This window comes from Theobroma cacao, chromosome 9 (genome assembly GCF_000208745.1).
Source record: "Theobroma cacao cultivar B97-61/B2 chromosome 9, Criollo_cocoa_genome_V2, whole genome shotgun sequence".
Lineage (NCBI taxonomy): Eukaryota > Viridiplantae > Streptophyta > Magnoliopsida > Malvales > Malvaceae > Theobroma > Theobroma cacao.
This window is the reverse complement of record NC_030858.1, coordinates 32,614,212-32,637,146: the sequence shown is the minus strand read 5'-3', so window position 1 is coordinate 32,637,146 and position 22,935 is coordinate 32,614,212. Positions and strand designations below refer to the sequence as shown.

Sequence of the window (22,935 nt, the reverse complement as noted above, 5' to 3'; positions counted from 1 at the left end):
CATTTGGAGGCATGAATTAATTATATAATCAAACTTAGATTCAACATGAAAATTGTCTTGGCTTAATCTCTAACTTTTTGACTAACTATATTAAACCTCCATTTTCCAAACCAAAAAAGAGGAGGAGGCCACACGTAAAGGTAAAGGTGGAGTGAGACCAGCTTCTGTTACTGAGAAAACAAGACATGGCGAAATTTGAGGAAAAACAAAACACAAGGAAAGAGCAAATGCATTAGCATTCCATTTAAAATTGAATAAAAATGTTTTGGCATCGTGTCTAGAATCAAATTCAGCTATTACAAACACAATCTTAGTCACAAACAAAACAGGGTTAGATCTCTCTCTCTCTCTCTCTCTCAAGCTACTCCTACAATATCATTGAAGAAGGGATTAGGCAACTAATTGCCAAATTGTCAGCTTTTATCAATATGTACGCTACCGTTTAAGAATGAAGAGAATAGCGATCCATTATTCTCAAAACTTTCAAAACTACAATATTAATGAAATTAAATAACAGAAATGAGCTATGAAAAATAAATAGATTTTTCCAGATATGGATCTTAACAAGTAAGAATCAAGCAAACGGATGCAGCAAATAAAACATAAACTACAAGATAGCATGCCAAGCATTCGCGGGCTAACTATCAAAACTCTACCTGGAGGATGTAGCTAAGTAAAGTTAATCTAAGCAAAATTTAGTAATAACGTGATCCGGTATCATACACACGGCCCCCAGGGTATGAACCTCTTGGTTCAAAACCATGATCCCTGGCACCCCCAAGAAATCGAGCCCTCTCTCTGTAGGAGTCAAAATTATCAGAGTTATAGCCTCGACGTGCATCTCCAGCAGCAGCTGAACCTGCAACGCCAGTGTATGGATGAGGATTACCGATTGGCATGGTATCAGCTGGACCCATGCTGCTACGAGGATAATGGTCAATCACTGCCTGCTGATATTGTTGTTGGCGTGCAAGAGATTCCTTCCTCAGGAACTCATCTCTACGACTAGCGTGCCGTGTTCGAAGTGCTGCTAGCTGTTCCTGATACTGAGTATTGATTGTATTTATTTTCTGAAATTTAAAACAAAAATATTACCACTATCCAAGTCTATAACAAGGTTGTCCAAGGGATATCAAGGAAGAGGAAAGAAGGGCATGAGAACAAAATGCAGATGCCAGTTTGCTTCCTTAAATACTTATGCTTCTGTGAGAAGGCATATTTACTTCAGATAAGTTGCCTTGCCAGTTTAGATTCAGAGCAAACCCATGAAGCCAGAGCATGGTTGCTGAAGAACCCTTCTTAGATTCATCCTATTATATTAAGCCAATCTTTAGACAAAGGTGGCAACTATAAATGACTAGTTTGTACATAAAAACTATTGTGCCTGAGTAACAGCAAGTACAAACCATAAAGTTTCATATTCTAATATCTGTAACCGCCCAATCAAAGGAGAAAGTACTGACTCTAAAACATCACAATGCAACATTTTTTTTGGATAAAACTTTTGCTTTTAGAACTCTACTTATGTTTCCTTAGGAAAAACCAGGCAAACATTTTATGAAAGAGTTTCCTTGTCGGCAGTTATTGGTTTTGCAAATAACTCAAAGATACAGAAGCAGATAATATTGAGAATGTGAAGCAAAATGAGCTAAATACTAACCTCCCTATGTCTAGCATTTTCTGCATCCTCAGCATCATTCTGTTCTCTAGCAAGTTTCGTTATGTCATCAAGGAATTTCTTCTCAAGACCTTCCAAAGTTTTTGACAAAAGATTTTGTTCATAGCCAACTTCCATATCTTCGTCATGGGGTCGAGATCTGGGATCAGCATTTTGTTTTTCTAAAGATAGTTTGGGATCTGGCCTCTGGCCCTGGAAATAAGTTCTTGATCCATCAGTGCCTTGTCCTATGTCACATTAAACAGCTCCACTAAGAACAGTGGTCCAATACAACTTTTATATGTAAAGTTAAAAAGTTATTTTCAAGCATGAAAAAAAAAGACATCAACATGTAGAAAAAAAAATGATAAAAAGTCATGGTTAATTGTTAAGTCATAATTAATTGTTACCATTACAAGGAAGCCATCTCGCAGAAGCCCTAGTATCTAATGAAGCAAAGGCATTCAGTCTCGTGCCCATTTTTCCACTTCCTTAAGAATATATATCTAAAGATCTAGGATACGAGTACTAGAATGACCCCAATCAATCACAGTACTCGTTCAGAAAACTAGGACTAAAAAAAAGGGTTTCAAGAAATTCAATTATCTCCCAAACTGAAGTAGAGAACTCTCTAGCTTTATTTTCCAATATCTGTTCTCTCTCACTTAGATGCTTATTAAAAAGTATATAGAGGGCTATGCTTTAGGAGGAGAACCACGCAGTATAAGTAACAGAAACAAATATTAGAAGGACAACACACCATGAGAAGCAAGTCAATGACTCTGAAATAGCAAATACCTACACTCCAAAAGGTCACATAACCTGGTCCTGGCTCTAAAAGCACACACTAGGCATCAGGTTTCCCATTCTGTGATACTTGTACAAAATTGTCCTAGAATTTTGCAGGACAAGAAAGACCCTTTTTGAAAATAACATGTACTAAACCAGAAAGTAAATGACTGAAAGGAACAATACAAACATTTATCTATTTAGACATGAACGTTTTAACATCTTAAGGAATAAATTATCTTTCAATTTAATAAGTATGCTCTACACCTCTTTTTCTCAAGAAGAGCATGAGGCAAATACCATAACATTTCATAATATCTATAGTTAACAGGCCATTTTGCATTCGATTACATATATCTCAACCCACCAGAAGTATGCTGCACAATTCTAAACCTATGCAAAATAAAACAACAATAACAACAAGAAAAAGAAAAAATTGGCACCAGTTTCTGAATATAACCAGGAGTAACCTCTTAGTTTTGGAGTAAAAACAAAAGCATAAGATATTCTAGACGTATTTTAGTTATTAATTGAGTTTAGAAAGCATCCTTAGCAAGATGTTCAAGCAAATAAGCCAAAGAGGTGCACATGTTATAACCCACATCCAATATTTGGTTAAACAACTGGAATGTCCTTGTTTATAAGTTATCTCAATGATGGGCTCTCCATATCTTTTATGTCTTCCTTTTACAAGATAAACAACAAACAGATAACGAGATTAACTAGCATATACAACAATAATAAAACTCCTACTTGAGACAAACACATGTAGAGAGAGGAAGAGTGTCCAAAAAACAATCTTGCCTTCATTAAACACTTTCGCCGCCATTGGATTTGACACTTTTGATCCATCTCTTTCCCACCTCCACTGCCCATCTGATTTGGGAGTTCCATATGGCTGATCCCTCTCAGGAGTGAATGCTTCTAGCTGTCCTTGAAAATGACCAGACTTGTGCTCCATCCTCTGTGCAGGCATATGCTGCATCTGAGCAGAGACATAAGCATTGGCACCACCAGAGTCGGCATATTGTCCATGCCGTCTCATCACTGTTACATAGAAATCAGCTTCAATGTAGAACCTAACAAGCAAGACAGCAACCACAATCAAAATCTCATGTCTCATAAGTTAACAAGAAATGGACACAAGTAATTCAACCATAAAACAATACGAAGTTGTTGCATAAGGAGGGGCTAAATTTTAATGCAAATTAGTAGTTAGGGTTCCCTATCCATATATTTAATAATAAGCAAGGCCCTTTTTTCCATTATAATCCAACTATCCTAAAGATTGAAACTTCATACTGAAATCTACCAGCATCCTTTACAAATATTAAGTTTCTTGCAGCCAAGAAATCCCTACTAGTCACATGCAACTTCCATTAGCTTTTGAAACAATAAAAAATTCAAAAACTCTCCTGTAAGTATTTATGAAAAGTTAAATATATAGTAACCCTAATCCAAAAACACGTGCTACTCCAAGCTGAACTTGGACCTAACCCTAATCAACTACTGAGCTAACGGCTTTTCACCGGTAAACTTATTTCCTCATGAAGTTAACATCTACTAAGACAGTCAAAAGGAGGTTAGAAAAAGAAAACTTTATGCCATGCAGTTAAATTTTTTTTTTTAAAAAAAAAGCTCAACTCTGAAAAAGATAACAAGTCAAATCAGGATGAACATAGAATTCCAATTGGTTAATCCAATAATTTAACAAAATAAAACCCTTCTCCACACGTTTTCACTTGAATTATACACAGTGGGTTTCCTTTTTTTTTTTTTTGCAGGGCAAGTAAACTAAGAAGCATTTGAACAAAGAGTTGATGCGCATATATTCAATCCCTAGGGGGAAAAAATCACCAGAAATTCAACCAGATACCTTACTCATCAACGTAATAAAATCCCACGCAATTTCTTTTATATAAGCAAACAAAAAAAAAAGGATTACATTTAGAGCCAAGGAAAGGAATTATAATTAAGAAATAAAAAAGATCTTACCTTTGATTTTTGATTTGCTCTTTACTAATTTTTCTTCTTTGTTGTTTCGTTTTGAACAGGGGCGTAAGGCGGAAGGCCAGCTCCCCGGGGACACTTTTCCAGACTTTAAAGCCAGGACAATGTAGCGATTGACATGGGTCGGTTTTCTTTTATGGGCCGGGTTGAAAAATATGGGCCTAAATCAGGCACTGATCTTCACAAACTTGTTATGGCCCCAAGCTATCAATCTCGATCGTCATGCGGATACTAAAAGCATCCACTTTTCGTCCCAAAGATAATAACAATGTTATAACCTTTTTAAAACTTCATAAAAAGTAGACATGAAAATGAGTAGGGTATTAGTTATTTTTAAAATATTTATTTAAAATTATTTAATTATTAAAATATTTAAATTCTATTAAAATTTGTATAAAATTACAAAATATTATCCAAAATCAAATCTTCATCGTATAACATTATCCATTAATTATCCGAATCCATTAAATACTCGTTTAAGTTGATAAATTTGGCAAAGATTTGGAGTGTTTTCCATCCACTTATGAATTTAATCCTTCCTAATAATAAAATTTTACATATTTAAGTTTGCACCATAATTCAATTAATATAAATTAATATTATATTTACTAATTTAAAAAAAATAGGTTAGTTGAGGTGATAAAGTTTGTCTTTTAAGGTAAGAAGAATGAAGGTTCAAATTTCAAAAAAATTTAAATTTTTTTAATATTATATATAATCAGATTCAAATTTAAAATATCTTAAAAGTGATACTTAAATCCGTTTAAGATTTTAAAGACGTTATCCTAATCCACTCCATAATTGAATATAGGGTATTCTAATGTTATGTTATTAAGTTAAATACCTATGGGTACCCATATAACGACAACCTATTTACATCCCTATCCAATAGTATTCATAATATACAATATCAGTAATAAAACTACCTCAAATCTATTTCCCGAAATTTTATACTTTCATTATTTTATACTTCATTTAATAATTTTAATGTTTTGCAATTTAAAAAAATATAATGTTCAAATAAACCCCTAAACTATTTTAAAAAATTTAAATAAACCCTTATTTTTTTATTACGTTAACTCAAATTCCTATATTTTTATTTTGAATTAAATAAACTTTTTCAACTAATAATTAAAATACTACTTGTCATTTTATTTCTACATGATATTGACATGTCGTTGATACAAAAAAGTAAAAAACATCACATAATTATATTATCATATTAAATTAACATATCACACATAATCAATTATAATATGTCAACATATCATATTATCATCAATTATAAAATGTTAATATGCCATGTTAATGTCACGCTACATGTTAATGATAAATAATATTTTAATTAAATCAATCATTAATCATAAATGCTTATTTAACTCAAAATGAAAACATAAAAACTTATTTGACTCAATAAAAATATAAAAACTTGGTTTAACGAAATAAAAATATAATAACTTATTTAAATATTTTTTTAAATATTAGGTCAAAACAAAAACCATGATAGGATGATTCGAGTAAGTTAAATCTGGGAAGTTCAAACGGTAACCATGTTAGCAAGCTTGTAATTCTATCCCAGAGGCCTCACTTCCACAATAAAGAATAAGTGAAATTTCCGAATCGATTGTCTTTTTTTTTTGGCAAGATTTGTTCTCAGCCGTTGAAACCCAAGTTTTGAGAGTTTTGCCTTAATAATTGATAAGCATTTCTTTTACTTGTAGGAGAAAAAGGTAAAAAGGAGGAGATATACAAGTGCCTTCCAGAAAAAGTTAGGTAAATTTCTTATATGAGAAACTAGATATAGCCATAGGCTTGAAAAGAATGGCAATCAACCATTACAAAGCCCCCCCATTTCGCTAAAAGGCATCTACATGGACAAAATCAGGAAGCAAACAAGGGGGGGGACAATGACATCGTTCTCCCAACTATACTCTGTATACATATTCACTAATCCAAAATCTTGTTTATGTACCTTCCAAAATACAAAGGCAACTTACCCATTAACCGGGACAAAACCTCAAGTAGCAAAAGCTCAATGGATTGTATTTCACATTTGCAGATGCACACTTACTTAGGTAAAAGTCCCCTTCCAATCCACACAAGCCAAAGAATTACATATCCAACAAATCAACAAGCAAATGCTGCACATGCCATCTCAACTCTAACTTGTTGCCTCACATTCTCATTTGCTTTAAGTGTTCCTCTCCACCCTTATCATCCGAGTAGACAGGCACCCTTTTTCACAATGTCATCAAGGGACTTATCTAAAATGCTCCCTAGTTGTAGATTTTAACTGGCTTCTCAAAGGTGTGCCGGTTCTGCAAAGAAGTATGATGATATCAATGCACAGTCAATTATCTTGGCTAAGTCGGTGTCATGGGCTCGCATAAGCAGCATATAGATTAATCATAACCTCAGAGAAAAAGCAAACACAAACAAAGAATATCCTAATCCCTTATTTAATGCCTCATTAACTGAAATTGTGATGAAACTCTGAAATACTTTTAGATTGCATTTGATGCCTTGCAATGCAATCACATTGCAAGAAATGTGATTACAAAGAATATAATTGCTGGTAAAATAACATTGTAACGTTTGGCATATTAAGGAAAATGTGATTAAAATGCCAAGAAGATAACATTGCAACGTTTAGATTACAAACACTTTACTGGAAATGTAATGTTAATTTTCAAAATTACTCCTATGTATTAAAATGCAAGTTTAATATACTAGCATATTCATTTATTGTAAATTTTTATATGATATCATCTCTTTTATAAATTTTCCAACAAATAAACAAACATTGGGTAAATCCATGTTTGTTAACAATTTTGAAAATTTTAAAATATATTGTTATTATTATTATTTTGACATATTCCTAAAACATTAAAAATGAAAATAATTCTTTTTGGAAAAAAACCAAAATTATAAATACCAAAAGAGATTTTTATAAAAAAAATTGAAAGTAGAAAAGAAATATTTTTTATTTTTAGAAGTTTATTAAAAATTGCAAAGAGGAAATAATTTTTATAATTTTAAAAAATTATGAACATTAAAAACAATATTTTCTCTTTTTTCAAAAACTATAAATATGTTTTTTATTTTATAGATTTTCTAATCTTTTATAATTTCTTAAAAATAAAAATTATTTCTACTTTTTATCGTTCCAGAATTTTTTTTAATAATTAAAAAATATTTTTTATTTTTAAATTTTTTTTTAGAATATCTAAGAATCAAAAAATTATTTTTATTTTTTTCAAAATTTATAGATTTTTTTCCAAAACTTTAAAAATATTTCTAATTTTATAAAATTTATTAAAGTACAAAAAACTAAGTTTTAGAATTTTAATGATTGGAAAAGGGTAAAAATATCAAATCAAGTTTGATAATATCATAGAGTGAGTTGTAATTTGACATTGCATTGGTTTTTCAATGCAATCTCCCTACATCCAATGGATGTAATGGAAATCACATTGCAATAGTTTGTTTCAAAACAAATACTGTAATATAATTTAATTGAACATATTACAGGGAACGTGAGTGCCTGTCACTAATACGCAACACCACCAATAAAGGGCAATTACCTGATTAGCTGCATAAGCTCTTTTAGGAGCATTGTCAGAGTGCTCCAACCCAAGATACTGCTCCCAAGCACCATACACATCTCGTCTCTGAGAATATATGAAACCGAGATAAAAGGTAAAATCCTCATAAAACTTAAAAAGAAATTTCAAATATACATATACATAAAACAATGCACACACCTGAAAACGACCAGATACAATGTCAGAATCTTGAAGGTACTCTGGCCGGCCAAGTGAAAGGAATGCAAACTTCCACTGAAATGAAAATAGGTTTCAAATAAATTAAAAGAAAAAGGAAACAGAAAAACAAACACAAAATTGAAAAGGAAAAATGACTACTTAAAAACGGAGAAGAGCAAAGGGAGTGAACACAGGAAGGATTACTGTAAATCAGTCAGCAAATGCTCACATAGGATTTGGGAAGTAATACAAACCTTAGCAAACTCCTCGTCTGGCACTTGCAGCTTCTTCTGTACTCGGACTTTTATTTCAGCCAAAGTCTCACCTTCCCGAATCACCAAGAAAAAGGGTTCTCCAAAATTCAGAATTTGCTGTCAATAGAAGATGCAATTGAAGTGGCAAGGAAAACATAATAGTGATCACGAAGCAATTTGTGGCATAGCAAAATGGCAATTGAAAATAAGATAATGTGAAACTAATGGAGCTTGTTACCATCTGGTTTTGAGCTGTTTCCTTAGTAAAGTGGTAAACATGAATTAGGCGATCATTTGGACCAAGATTTTTCTCTTCTTCTGGAATCTGTAACATTGAAAAACAAATATCAAAAACAGCACTACATATCTTAAAGCATTGACTAAGAAATTCATTCATAAAATAAACCAACAAAATACAAGAAAAATAAAACTGATTCCTTAGATCACAGAATGATGGAGACAGCACAACAGCTTTTCTTGTGTGTGAGTGCATGTGTGCTAGAGAGAGAGAGAGAGAGAGAGCAACTGACCTCTTCTGCCCGTAATGTCCAGTATTGGTCATTTATATTCTCAATCTTCTCAGTAGGCGGGAAAATCTGCAGAAACGCAATGGCAACATACAACATTATGGAACCATAGGGACAGAAAAATGAACAGGTTGACAAAGGAACCCCGAAATAGCAAACCAGGAAGAGTGAGAAATAAGAAACACAGAAAGGGCTTATGCAATTCAAGAAACTAAACCATGGTCTCTTCAATAAGCAATGTCAAGTTTTAAACTGATAACAGAACTCATTGCATCAGAGGATTATGTAAGAATTATGATATTTGCCAATATATCACGGTAGACTTGGCAATTTTGGACACGACACGAGAAAACACGAGTTAAACAGATTTTGGATTTAATCTTAACGTGTTTCGTGTTTAATCGTGTCTAACACATTAAGACACGAAAATTTTCGTGTCTTAACGTGTCAGACTCGACAAACACGTTTAAAACACATTTAAACACGTTTACTTAATCGTTTTATCGTGTTTAAACGTGTATACATGACACGTTTATTAACCTATTAAAAATTAATAGTTAAAGATTATTTTAACCTTATATAAATAATTTAATAATTATTTATAATTTTAATTTTAATTAAATAGTAATTAATNACACGTTTACTTAATCGTTTTATCGTGTTTAAACGTGTATACATGACACGTTTATTAACCTATTAAAAATTAATAGTTAAAGATTATTTTAACCTTATATAAATAATTTTAAATAATTATTTTAATAAATTTTTTAAATTTTATAAATGTAATAATGTAATTATTACGATTGAAAATTATGAATGATTTTTTATATTATTAGTATTTGAAAGTTAAATGTTGATGATGTATTTTATCATATATATGATAATGAATTTTACATATATTATTTATATTAAATTTTATTATATTTGATGTTATTATTATTTTTGTTTTGTTATAATTATTTTTACAATTATAGATTTTAATTTTAAATAATAAAATTATATTTAATTATAAATTTTTTTATTTAATCGTATTAAACGTGTTATTAATCGTGTCGTATCATATATTGACACGTTTAATAAACGTGTTAATTGTGTCGTGTCATGTTACACGTTTATTAAACATATACGTGTACGTGTTTTAAATTTAAGACACGAATATTAAACATGTCGTGTTCGTGTTTAGCCTTAACGTGTTTCGTGTATAATCGTGTCTGACACATTTACGACATGAAAACACGAATTGCAGGTCTTATTATCACCTAGGCATCCAGATCAAATCAAAAGAATTAAACATGTAAAAAGGTTTCTTTTACTCATTTCAAATTTTCAGAGTAAACACTGAAACGAGCAAAACGTAACCATAAAAAGATTAAGTTCACACCTTGTAGATCTTGTGATAGAAAACTTCAAGCAACCTCAGTTCTGCATTAGGATGAGACAACTCCACCTGTTTCAGAATGATGTTCACAATTTTTACCCCCTAAGAAGATTAAGAAATAATCTACCAAAACATACATGCCCTCAACATGATCATTTGACCCATGAAATGAAAGAAAACCTACCTTTGTCTTAAGATCATTAATCACATCGCCCACAGTGCTCTGTTTTGGAAGCCTGATTGTATGGATAACAACCTGACATCAGATAGAACCGAATTTTATTGCATTAAAACAAAATTTTAAAATCATTCATTGAAACTCTTAAATATGATCCACATACTCACTTCATCCTTAGTAGCATGATGAAATGCTACCTTCAGGGTTTTCAAACATTGTAATTCTGGCAGAGGGATGTCTAATACTTCATAGTATAAAATATCAGAAGTCTGTGAGGAAACAAAATACAACAGAATAGTTAGCTCTTTGCCCTTTCATCCTTTTGGCTTCTCAATATGCATTACAAAGGCAATTTAATTATTACCTGATTATAGTGGATCAGCATGTCAGACAAATGATCCACTCCACGATACTTAATAGGCTGGGGTTTGGGTTGCTGAGAGTAACAGTTGTGAGAAGTAAGCCTGATTTTCGATGGATCATCCAAATCAAGTTTCTGAGCTACTCTTTCAACAACATCATCATAACTATAAAGCCTTGACCTAAACATTCAAAAGTGGAAAGGAGTATAAAGCTTTTCACCTTCACATTCACGTAAACGATAACACAGAATACAACACAGTGATTACTATTTACCAGCTAGTTACTAAAGATATGTCAATAACAAAGGTAATGGAAGGCAACTTGAACTGAAATTCTGAACTTACATCTCTAGACAAAAATCATCTTCCTTGGGCTTTTCCAAAGACCGGAAGTGTACAACCTAAAATAAATAAAAAAAGAAATGCCAATATTACTTTAGCCTATGAAGCAAAAAAAGCTTTTTAAAGCAGATAATATTATTCATTGGAGGTCGGTATAGCCCAGGCAACAATCCAAGACTGTTTATGGCTAATTAAAGAGCTTACAGAAAATCTAAAGACAGCATTATTTTAATCGAAACAGCATTGCAAAAGGAACTTGACCCATTGACTGTTGACCATTACCCTTAAGGAGAGGTGAGGATAAATCAGATGAAAGAAAAACCACACATTCTAAAGGAAGCCTCTTCGTTACATTATTCTTATGATTACTATTTAAAAATGCTTCATAGAGAAATTTGAGAAGATTCTAGTCTAAGAATCATATCTTTCAATGAGGATTAAGAATGTATACTAAATTCGTATGAGATAACTCCAATTCATTTGCTAAAATTTCAATTAAGCTCTTTTTTTATAAATAATCAATAAAAAAACAAATGCATTCAAAACCAACAAATTAAGATCTGGTTCTAGATATGCATGCATTCTGCTTTTCTCTTTAAAAGAAAAGAAAAAAGAAGAGGTTATTTGAGTGCTTTCAAGCAAAAAAAAAAAAACAAAAAGCTTGTAATGATGAAAGCTGAATGCTGTATACATCCACAGAGCCAATTCATGGTAGAGACTCAAATGCCATGAAAAGTAAGTCAAAAGCTCTTAACCAAACGACAGCAGCTAGTTTAATGACAAAGTGCTTTTAGAAATATGTCCTCACAGATAAGCTAACATGTGAAGTCATGGATAGAATTTAAAGTGAGCCAAAATACTCTGAAGACTATAAGAGCATATACAGCTTTTGTTGTATCTTTAGTAGACGCAAAAAATAGAACCATATACCTTATTAGAACTTAAAAAAAAAGAGAGTGCCATGTATTTGGTAAAGATTATCATAACTCTTTTCAATTTGGGTTGGTATGTGGATTAAAGAAAAGGCTAATAAAGATAATGTAAATGAGAAAAAAGTATATTGATTATTCAACCAAAAAAGTGAAATTTCTATTAAGTAATTTTTTTCTCTCATATTTAGTTGTCATATTGTAGTACCATGTAGTTTGATTTTTAAAATAAGCATATCAATATCAGTTATGTTTATATGTAATTTCTATAGTTTTCTTTAAATAGAAAATACAGATTTCAAAAGTGTTTTTATTATTCTCATTACCAAATGCATTCTTCAAAGAGTAAAAAGATTGAACTGTTTTCAAATTAGGAAAATCCACATGGAAATAAACAGTGTTTTCTAGAACCGAAAACTCTTCTTTTTGTGTTTTTGGCCAACAAGCACTCTTATTGATACTTTTAATTTCACGATCTTATCAATCAAAATGTGAGGCACATCGAGACAATGCAACTTATCCCAACACCATTAAAACAGTTAATTTGTTTTTGCTTTAATCTATTGGTAAAGCCTATCAAACTTTAGGACATTTATCCACCATCCTAAAATGGTAGATCAGAAACAGGTCATGAAATTCGTAAAATGTGCCTAAAACATATCAACAATCTGTAGCTATCAACCTAATCATTGAAGGACAAAAACAATATATTGCACTCAAGCCCCTGAATATCATGAGTGAAAATCTACACATTTTATGCGCCCAAACATTTCTAGAAGCTAAGAACCCAGGTATCAGGTTGGACCAAAAAGAAGCACAAGTAATCTGCCACCAAACTTCATCCATTGCAAGAAGCATGTTGGGAAGACAATCATATAAAAAGCAGCACTATGACAGATATGCTCACTTTTTGCTTCAGAGCATTTCGATGCTTTTGTACATGCCCTTCTTACTGGTGGGAACCTTTTTATTCCTCCAGGTTTAATGAAAGCCGGTTGTTAATTTTCAAAAAAAAAAAAAAAGCAATATGACTGGCAGGTAAACCTTCACGCTTACTTATCATCCATCAAGACTCAAGATGAAAATGCAATGAAAACAATAGAACAAAATCACTGAAGAAAACTGTACGTTCTTAGGATGAAGAGAATGTACCTGGCGATTATGCACATATTCCAAAAATGATGGAACATCTGGATAGCGGAATTGTTCAGTACTTTCAACAGGGAGAGACTTTTGAAAGCAAATTATGTCACCATCCTCAAGCTGCAGTGAAAATGATAGATGTATAAAACACTCAAAAGGTCATAACCAATAATTATTCCAATATGAAGTATGATGCACACCTGGCTAGCTCGGACAGTGATTTTCTTGTCAATTGGTTCACACATAACACTGGGCTCAAACTTAATTTCCTGGACATTAGAGCAAAATCAAGGTATTATCCTTCATAAGAATGTCAAGACTATGCGAATGTTTGGAAAAATTAACCAGTTCTGTCAAACCCACAATAATACTATTATACAGATTACTATTGAACAAGTACCAACAGTCAAGTGAAAAAAGCTTCGACTAGGCCTGATTAATACCAACCTAAACCACCGTATTGGGAAAAAAATGACATATCTAGACCTATACATTTGCTTCAACTACCAGCAGAACTAATAAAAATATCTGAAATGAAAGAGGAATAAAGAGCGAAAGACCCTCTGTGCTGAAAACTATCTTCCCTCAAAAGCAAGCGAAAGAGAGAGAGAAACCACTGGAAAAAGTTGACTGAGAACACAAAATTGCAGAAGCAAACCTCATAAAGATCGATCTCTTGATCAGGAGCATATCCTGCCATTTTGTTTAATTTGGACAAAATTTCTATCGGCTTGCCTGTACTTTTCACAAACAGCCTTCCGACAAAGCTGATACAACAGAAAGATAATACCCTATAAGATTTCACATAATTTCCCAGAAGACATAAGGAAGACACAACATGAGACAACTTACTGAAGCTCTTCTTTCTCAGGATCATAGTGCTTGAAGAAAAGCAAAATATCTTCCTTCGTCTTATCTGGTGGAGCAATTGGGCGTAAATCCTGAACAATAATGTTTAAGATCACGACGCAAATACAATTAGACCCAAAAAATAACAAGGGTAGGAGGGCAAAACTGGATCAAAGCTAATATGGCTTAGGCCAGATTCACAACGAGGACTTGCCTAAAGAATTTAATAAAATGCAGCCAGTTTCAAATCTCACTAACTTGTTTGTCAAGGGCAGAAAAGTAATTCTACTTGGTGGACAAGAGCAAAGCTCATATCCTCATGGGTTGATGCCTAATTTCTACTTCTTTCTACTCTAAACTATTTGCACTTGAAAGTTTTTAGAATCACAAATCAGACCTATCTTTTTGGATCTCTTAATTTGAGTTTTTGGGGTGAGAATGATATCCTGAATGAGATCAATGGAAAAAAAATAAAGTGTTTAAGAAAAAATATGTTGCTTAAAAAAAGGAAAACCAGATTACCAGTCCAAGCTCAACTTCCAGGAACAACTTTAGTTCTGCATTATGAGCCTTATTTGATACCTCCCTCAATGCTCCAACCTACAGTAAGGAAAAACACCCAATTAGGCACACAGTTTGATCCTTTTAAAATTAAAGAAAGGGTAAATTCAGCATATTTTCCTGGCTTTTTCTGTATTTTTTTCTTAAAGGAAACTTACGGATATATAAATATAAAAATACATATTTATTCAACAGAGAGAGAGAGGTATGCAAGAACATGCATGCAAAAGCTAGCAGGATGAATGAAGACAGCCAGTTAAAGCCAAAACTATGCTTAAGAAGAACTGAAGCTAAAACTAGACATTAACACTCCCAAAACAACACTATCTGAAGCCATAGCATATAACAATTAAAGGTACGGCAAGTTACCGATTGTGTCTCCTCCAAAGGTGTCAATGGTCGGTTAGGACGGTATGTATGGTTTTGACGCTTGGCCCACAACCAAAAACGCTGAAATTGTATTGGTATGCCATACTCTTTAGAAACCTCTTCCTGCATGTACCAACATGGTAAATTACGAACAAATCATGAAGAAATTGCCAACAACAGACATGAACCACCAATACAACGGCAATGCATCATAAAAAGCACAAAAAGAAGAAGATAACTTAGAAACTTCACATTCAACTTGAAATGATTAATGCAACTTGAAACATCATCAAAAAGGTAGTAATCAGGAGAAAGAAAGGAAAAAGAGAGTACCGATTTGGTGGAGAAACCAATAATTCCCAAAGAAAAACCGTTGCTATAATTTTCAATTAAGACACAGGGAAGCAAAACCTATCTGTCTATTTGTCATACCTTAAACACATTGAAAGGTGTCTGCTTCTGAATTCGAAAACTCCTGACTTTATCATGATCCACAAGATCAAAATATATATCCTTCCCAATCTGCTCTGCAAGATCATCATCTCGTGCAACCTAGATCAATCATATAGCTGTAAGAAAATACGCTAAATGATGCTCAAACCAGTCACTAAATTCATGACTCAAATAACAACCTTTATAATAGTGTAAAGGTGTGCCTCCGCCTTTTCTTTCTTTTTATGCTCCTTTTCTTCTTGCTCTTTCTTCAACCTCTCCTGGGAAAAATAATAAAAGTATTTCATATTAGATTGTGGGCAAGGAAGTGATCTGAAATAATAAAATTGGAATCCAATAATAACTCTTAAAACAAAATAGACTATTCAACCTCAGCTTGAAATCAGCTTGGTAAGAGGCTCATTTGTAATTGCTCTTGATAAAGCAACCCAAGAGACAATCATATTAAAGTTCATCGATTTCTTCAAGCCAAGCTTGAGAAGAATACCACTCTATTCAATACGCTCATCTACTCCTAGTTGACAAACTACGTGATATCAGATTACTTGATGCCCCTTGGGATCATTGGTACACTAAACCAGCCGATCTCAACCCTAGTTAGGAGCTTGTTAATTTTTCAAGCCTAGCTCCCTGCCTACCACTCCCCTTGAATCAGCTCATTTGCAGCTTTAAATAATTAACAATAGCATCTTACCCTAAGATGTTCGGCAATATCCTTCTCATCCACATTACATATTATCTTGTCTTTGTCACTTTCACGTATATACACCAGCATGTATGCATTTGAATATTTGGTAAATTTAAAAGGAGTATTATTGAATCCTGGATTTGTCTGTGGTAACTGTTACATCAAAAGCAAGGAAAATTTGTTAAAATCATACCCTGAAAATACATATAGTTAAAGCAGAAAAGTTGAATAGAAATTCTAATAAAAAGTGCCCAGGAAACAGTACCTCTTCTTCACCACCATACTGCTCCTCTAATGCCCTTTTCATATCTTCTTTGGTTACTCTTTCATCATCAAATTTATACCTGAAAAGCACACAATTTCAATAAGGTAACTATATGAAAGAATTAATACTTCCACCCAGCACAGGCTCCTTTGCATAGCTGGGTACATGTAAGTGGTAAACACAGTACCTTAAATACAATCAGCTTTGGCTAATTTAATAACCATGTAGCAGCCTAAGAATTTAACAGCCCATTCTTTTTTTTCAAGAATAATTGATTAAAACCTATTTCAGGTATTCTTTTGTTTAGGAGAATTTTTATGCATCAATTTGACTGAACCAATTGGTAAAACTTCTAAGTTATCCACACTATAATGTTTCACTGCCACCACCAGATCTGTCAATTGTTGGTCCACCAAAAAGACTTAAAAACATGATTAAAATTGGCCAAATAGAGAATCTACCCATCAAGGACACATGTAAAGCTTTAGTCATTTCAAAACTTTAAAAAGTAAAATCTCTGCCAAAAATAGTCTCAAACTCTCCATTAACAAGTAACTGTAGCAAGCAAACAAACACACCCCCTTGAGATACTTCACAGGATGAGCCATACCATTGATCAGAAAGAGTCGGCCTGATAAATGCATAATAATGTCCTCCATGCACTCCACCACTGTGAACAAGGACACTGTAAACAAACTCAAAGATGTAAGCACCAGACGGTATTATGAGCATCATAGAAACATAAAGTAGCAAGTCCATAAAACCTGTGCATCAGCAAAACTTCCACTGTTGTGTATATACCATCTTGCCTAGAATCATTAGTGAACCCAAGTACATCGTTTATTTCTAAGCTTATCATTTCTTTTTCCTCACCATCCTACCATAGGCAGTTGGAAAAAGAACCAAGTCCAATTGTTCAGAACAGTTGAGGGAAATGTAAACAGAATCAGCATTCTCTTGCCACTATGTCAGGCATGTAAGATGCCTCTATTCAATATATAACAATGTTAGCACACCAATAGCTTGATCAATTATCTCATCCTCTCCGGAGAGAGTTCTTCATTAACAAAGAAGACTGTTTTGGTCTAAGAAGATCTCCTAGGTAGCCAATAAGGCATTAGAAAAGTAACATATCGACTTCAGAGTTCTGGTGTCCATAGGAATATTGGAAATTATCTTTTATGCTGGATTGAGCCTTAGTTATGGTCGATTTGGTCTTGTGTTTAGTTTAGTATTGGGGCTTTAAAGCATCCTTTAGTTTATATTAGTTCGGATTATTACTTAGTCTAATTGCTTACAGAACCCTAATCCAAGCGGATAAATAAGTATATGCCCATCTATATTTCTTTGTATTGACCAAACTTGGCAGAGTTGAATTTTATTAAGGATATGAATCATTTTGTGTTCTTTAAGAATGTTGTGATTCAGTAAATATTACTTCTTGTTTCTTCTTTTCTCCGGCTATAGTGTTTCAGACTACCGTTCACAGCTTTCAAACAGCAGCCATAATATGCTCTTTTCTAATTCTACTGCTACAGGCAAATACTAGGAAGACTCCCATGACTTTCCAGCCCTCTCTGAGATCAAAACTCAACTAAATCATACCCTAATTGATTCCCCAACCCTCACCTTCATTCTTACCATAGCCATTAACCATAAAATCCCTAATTTTCAACCCTAGCCTAAGTAGGCAGACTTCTCAAATTTGTCCTACCTCCAACAATCAACATATTAGTGTCAGCATAATGATTTAAACTAATCAAAGACATATTGTAAACCCTGAAAATATCCATTGCGACCCCTTTTTTAAAATGGTCCAGATAAAGAATCTGAGTATTCAATTTTTCTAAAATTGAAGCCTGTACCACATTCTAAATAATAACAATCCTAATCATAAAATCATTTAATCCACATGAGTTACAAGTTTAAAAGGTTCAGTTTGTTATTGTAGTATTACTAATAATACAAATTTTAACAAATATGAATCAAAGATATCAAAGAAGTTATAGAAAATCTAGAAACTATTTCCACCATGAAGCTTGAAATTGAAAAAAAAAAAGGAATATTAAAGGTATATCTGAATTTGTTTGCCCTTCAAGTATCCATCAAGAGCAACCTATTCTAGAAACTCATGATCAGCACATGGAAAGGAAGCATACAGCTGAGACAGAAGAAAAGCTTAATGTTACGAGTACCTGTGAAGTGTGTAAAGATTGCGAACACTCCTATCAGCTTCTGGTGATAAGTATTTTCCTTCGTCTCGGTCAAGGTCAAGTTGCAAAGGGAACTCATAGCGGTCATTAATCTAAATTATGAGCGGAAAATATTAGTTAAAACATTTGACTCCAGGATAAAGACAACACACTTGAAAATCATCAGCACAAATCAATTAAAGTACGCAAAAGAATCATTTGAAGCAACTATACAAACAAAAATCTGATAATTGTAAGATGACAGAACTTGCAACAGTGTCTCAGACATAAGGAATGTCATCATTCATTGAATGAGACATCAAGCAGTCATGACAGTGCCTCTTTTTTAATAATGCACACAAGCTACATAGAATACAAAATAGCCCAAAAGATGTAAGAAAATAGAAAAAGCTAAACTAGTCATCGCATTTCTGTTCTCTAAAGAAAAAAGGCTAGGGAAGACTCTGAAGGAGGTTTTGAAACAGAATGCCCTCAACACCATCCAACAGTTTAGCATCACATCACAACAGCCTCTAACATCAAGCTGTAGAAAACTAGTCATTGCATTGTGCCTGATAGGTAGGTTTGAACCCCCCATCCAAAAAGCTTTTCTAAAACTTTTTTATCAGTTTTGTTATTTTCATAGTCAAAACTAGCACAGAACATGAAACCAATTTTAAAGCTCAAGATATTGGTTATTATTTAAAAAAATCATTTGAGTATGGTAAAAGTTAAAAAAAAAATATAGAACCAGTCATTTCTATACTTCTCTAAAGAGGAAAAAATTGAAATGTATTTAACACTAACAATGGAGGTCCCTGGACAGCACATGCACCATAGATTAAAAAGAACCACAGAAAGCTAAGATGTTACTGCTAACCTTAACCATGGTGTCCCGCATAAAATCATATTCAAATCGTTTAAGTTGAAGTTGAAGGACTGGAGGAAAGTCAATGAACAACACACCCTTCTTAGCATCCTGAAATAATCACACCCAAAATTCAAAATGCAGTCATTAACTGGGAAAAGCAGTAACAGAGAATCAGTTATAATGCACTGAACATTGAACACCATACATAAAACAACTGAAAGAAAAATGAATGCTTGTGCCAAAAGAAAACTGCCAAAGCCATTCAGTTCTAGCCTACTGCAAAACACAAAATTTTGTTACATCCACAGGAGAAATAACCACAGTTTGTTTGTGCTTGCCAAAATAGCAGCCTCTTATGCAGCTCTTGTACTAATTAACAATGATCTAACTAAAGGCAAAATTGCTAGTAATTAAGTTATTTGTATTGTACGCATAGACCATCGTATCGTTATGCTCTTAGAAGCATGAAATTGATTGATGACATTCTAGATCCATTTTATTCATCCTCATTGCAAACATCATTAAGCATCAAATCAGCCATTTGCATTTCACAACATACAAAAGAAACTTACCTGCAATCCATATTGTTCAGCCTGATATTTGTTATCACCTTCAAGACGTTCAACTTCTACATACTTGTCAAAAGAAGCATATACATCGCGACAGCCTTTAACATCAAGCTGAAGGTCTGGTATAGGCAAAAATAAATTAGCATCACATGGAAAACAACTAATCAAGACTCAAAAAACCCCAAATCAGTCATTTCAGAAACAGATACCATAAAATGACTCCTTCCTTGTAGATTTGTAATCCACATTAATGCACTCAATGTAGTTCATATGGTGCCCTTCAAACAACTGCTGTATGGTGCCCTCCACAACAGTTCCCTGGCAGCATAACAGAAGTAATCAAATTTTAAATTTGGTTTTACATTACTCAAGACAGAAAATCAATTGAAAGCTTTTCACCTTCATTTTATCTTCAAGTTTTTCACACAAGACCCTATTAAGTTCTTGAACATCATGCTGCATGAAAGAATCATATGTGTCCCATCCAAAAGATTTGGTCAGCTCTTTTGTTGCAACGCTGCTGTCACTGTACTGGAGTTTATAAAATAAACTCTGTAGAGCAAGAGGGATGCTTCCAGATGGCATATCATTCTCAGTTGTAGGCATATGATACACTGCCTGAAATGTAACATCCAAACCATTAGCTACACTAAACTAATGACATATTCAACAAAATAAGAAGCATCAGTACTTACCTTCCTGAAGTAAGGAATGTGATACAGAGTTTGGAGCAGAGAGTTCATGTAACAAGTTGCCCCTTGATTCTTAAGACCAACATAACCAGTTTCCTTCTTTGAGTCATATGTCCAGTAATCCACAATTCTGCGCACAATAACCTCTGCTTCAACAATCAAAGTGTCATTCAAAAGATACCCTCTGCAAGGATCATACAACTCGCCAAGGGGCATGAAGGATGTGAAACCCCAATCACTTTCTCGTGCATTAAACTGGTGTTGTGTGTCTGCAAAATCCAAGTCAGAGTGCAAATTTAATAGGCCTATCATTATTGTCTCCAATTTTATGACAAAATCCACATCAAGTTACCAAAAGAATAGTTGTGAAAACCATGTAATACTACATATTACCACCACCTACACCTAGTGACCCACGTATGGAATTTAGATAACAAATAAATAAATCGAACAAAGTCAGATGCTTTGCATACAAGAACAGCATTGTGTTCACAAGGAAAAATGGGTATTCTTACCAAAGATCAAGATTCAAATACATCGTGCTGAGATTACCTTCTAAATTTCAAGACTACTATTATCGGCCAAAAGAAAGAGTCATGTCTATTAGTCATCAGAAAATGATATAGAGAACTCCATATTGAATCATAGGGCGTCATAAACGTGTCATGCTTCTTTTTAATCTGACAAGTAATCAGAGATTACCTGCCTTTCATTGCATCAAATCTATATTAGACTGCTCAGAAAATGGTAACAAAAGCATAAGTCTTTGACATGATGGAACATCAACACAATGAGTGATGTTCTTATATTGATCACAACAGCATGCAACTAAAACACCCATTGACAAAAAGAACTAAAAAATACTCAAAACAGTAAGTGCATAGATAATCTACAGAAGGGTTAGTACCTTTTCTTATGGAATATTTATTATGAATTTGATTAACCACAGCCAAACTAAACTGCGCATATCTACTCCACCCATAGGGTAAACTTGCCGAGTCAGCAACATCCAAATACATAGACAAATGATCCACATTGTTTCCCTTTGGAAATATCAGTATTCGCCTAAGCAATGCAAGAAAGAAAAAAGTATCAATCATCAATTTCTATCCCAAAAATAAAAAGAAATAAAGAAAGAAACGACAGTAGTACTATCAAGAAGAAGGGAATAATAAATACACCATTTGAAACCACCGACGGGGAAGACTTCGGAATAATGCTTTTTAGTGTTTAATCTAGAGAAGTTCTCAATCTTCCAAGTGAATCTTGATGAAGGAGGATCCTCCACCGGCTGATTTTCCACAGTACTCGCAGTCTCGGGTTGCGCAGCAACTAACAATTAAGACATCAATTACAAGGATCACAATCAAATTAAACCCCCCCTTATCAGTGCTCCCCAAAAAAATGAGCAGAAATTTGGCGAACTTGCATTGACGCAAGCAATTCTAAGAAGTGAATTTATTAACAAGGAATTACCTTCCATGGGCTGGTGATTGTCGGTCAAATCAGAGTGTGGCACGAGCATTTCCTCATCTTCTTGTTGCTGAAAATTAAGGAAAATATTTTCCGAAAATAATTAAATCAGAAGAAGTCGGATCCATAAATAAATCAATATTGAAGAAAAGAACCCTAAAATGAAATCCAAAGGCATCAATTAATCGAAAGAAAAATTTTAAAATATTAAAAAAAATAGAGAGAGAGAGTACATCGACGGGGGCAGGGGTCATGACTGTCATGGCTATGAAATTGAGAGGTGAATTCGAAGCTTACGAAACAGAGAGAAAAAAGAGAAGGGGAAATGGGAGAAATGTTTTCTCTTTCTTTTTGTTCAATTCTATATGGTGATTTATTACAGTGAAGAGAAGAGAAGAAAGGAGAGAGAGAGAGAGATCACCAGAAGGTGGTCGAGGGAGAGAAAGAAAGGTCTTTCGATGGTCTTTATTTGGGAAGTGGGCGTTTTTGGGATTTCGAATTATTTTCTGCACTTTATATTTTTTTCTTGCAACTCCACTAAGAAAGGTAAAAGTAATATACATATACAAATACGACGTACAATAATAATACTGTGTATGATATTTGTAGATATACACAAT

The 22,935-nt window shown here is 33.3% G+C and overlaps 2 protein-coding genes across 2 annotated transcripts; both read right to left on the bottom strand.

Moving 5' to 3' along the window:
- Nucleotides 442–4,548, bottom strand: LOC18590162. The gene is made up of 4 exons (XM_007015538.2): nt 4,442–4,548; nt 3,251–3,525; nt 1,661–1,905; nt 442–1,070 (listed from the first exon to the last, which is right to left on the bottom strand). Exons 2-4 carry the CDS (start codon nt 3,489–3,491, stop codon nt 696–698), a joined length of 861 nt encoding a protein of 286 aa, XP_007015600.2. The 5' UTR covers nt 3,492–3,525; nt 4,442–4,548; the 3' UTR covers nt 442–695.
- Nucleotides 6,214–22,790, bottom strand: LOC18590161 (ubiquitin carboxyl-terminal hydrolase 13). Its single transcript, XM_018127408.1, has 32 exons — nt 22,549–22,790; nt 22,319–22,385; nt 22,024–22,174; nt 21,750–21,907; nt 20,846–21,111; nt 20,550–20,768; nt 20,360–20,468; nt 20,154–20,269; nt 19,591–19,689; nt 18,714–18,823; nt 17,129–17,203; nt 16,519–16,597; nt 16,260–16,406; nt 15,745–15,825; nt 15,545–15,664; nt 15,113–15,235; nt 14,705–14,782; nt 14,186–14,274; nt 13,992–14,100; nt 13,534–13,602; nt 13,343–13,453; nt 11,265–11,320; nt 10,922–11,099; nt 10,725–10,826; nt 10,564–10,635; nt 10,383–10,448; nt 9,005–9,070; nt 8,713–8,799; nt 8,475–8,591; nt 8,221–8,295; nt 8,041–8,127; nt 6,214–6,774 (listed from the first exon to the last, which is right to left on the bottom strand). The coding sequence occupies exons 1-32, from the start codon at nt 22,576–22,578 to the stop codon at nt 6,733–6,735; spliced, it is 3,354 nt and encodes a 1,117-aa protein (XP_017982897.1). The 5' UTR covers nt 22,579–22,790; the 3' UTR covers nt 6,214–6,732.

Excerpts from the sequence above, each read along its gene's own strand:
- LOC18590161 (XM_018127408.1), bottom strand. The coding sequence starts at position 22,578 with ATGACAGTCATGACCCCTGCCCCCGTCGAT. Across the intron at positions 20,769-20,845 it reads ACATTCCTTACTTCAGGAAG|GCAGTGTATCATATGCCTAC; the intron begins GTAAGTACTGAT and ends GTTACATTTCAG. Across the intron at positions 14,783-15,112 it reads CTTTGGAGGAGACACAATCG|GTTGGAGCATTGAGGGAGGT; the intron begins GTAACTTGCCGT and ends TCCTTACTGTAG.
- LOC18590162 (XM_007015538.2), bottom strand. The coding sequence starts at position 3,491 with ATGAGACGGCATGGACAATATGCCGACTCTGGTGGTGCCAATGCTTAT. Across the intron at positions 1,906-3,250 it reads GGCGAAAGTGTTTAATGAAG|GACAAGGCACTGATGGATCA; the intron begins GCAAGATTGTTT and ends AATGTGACATAG. Across the intron at positions 1,071-1,660 it reads AAAATGCTAGACATAGGGAG|AAAATAAATACAATCAATAC; the intron begins GTTAGTATTTAG and ends TTTAAATTTCAG.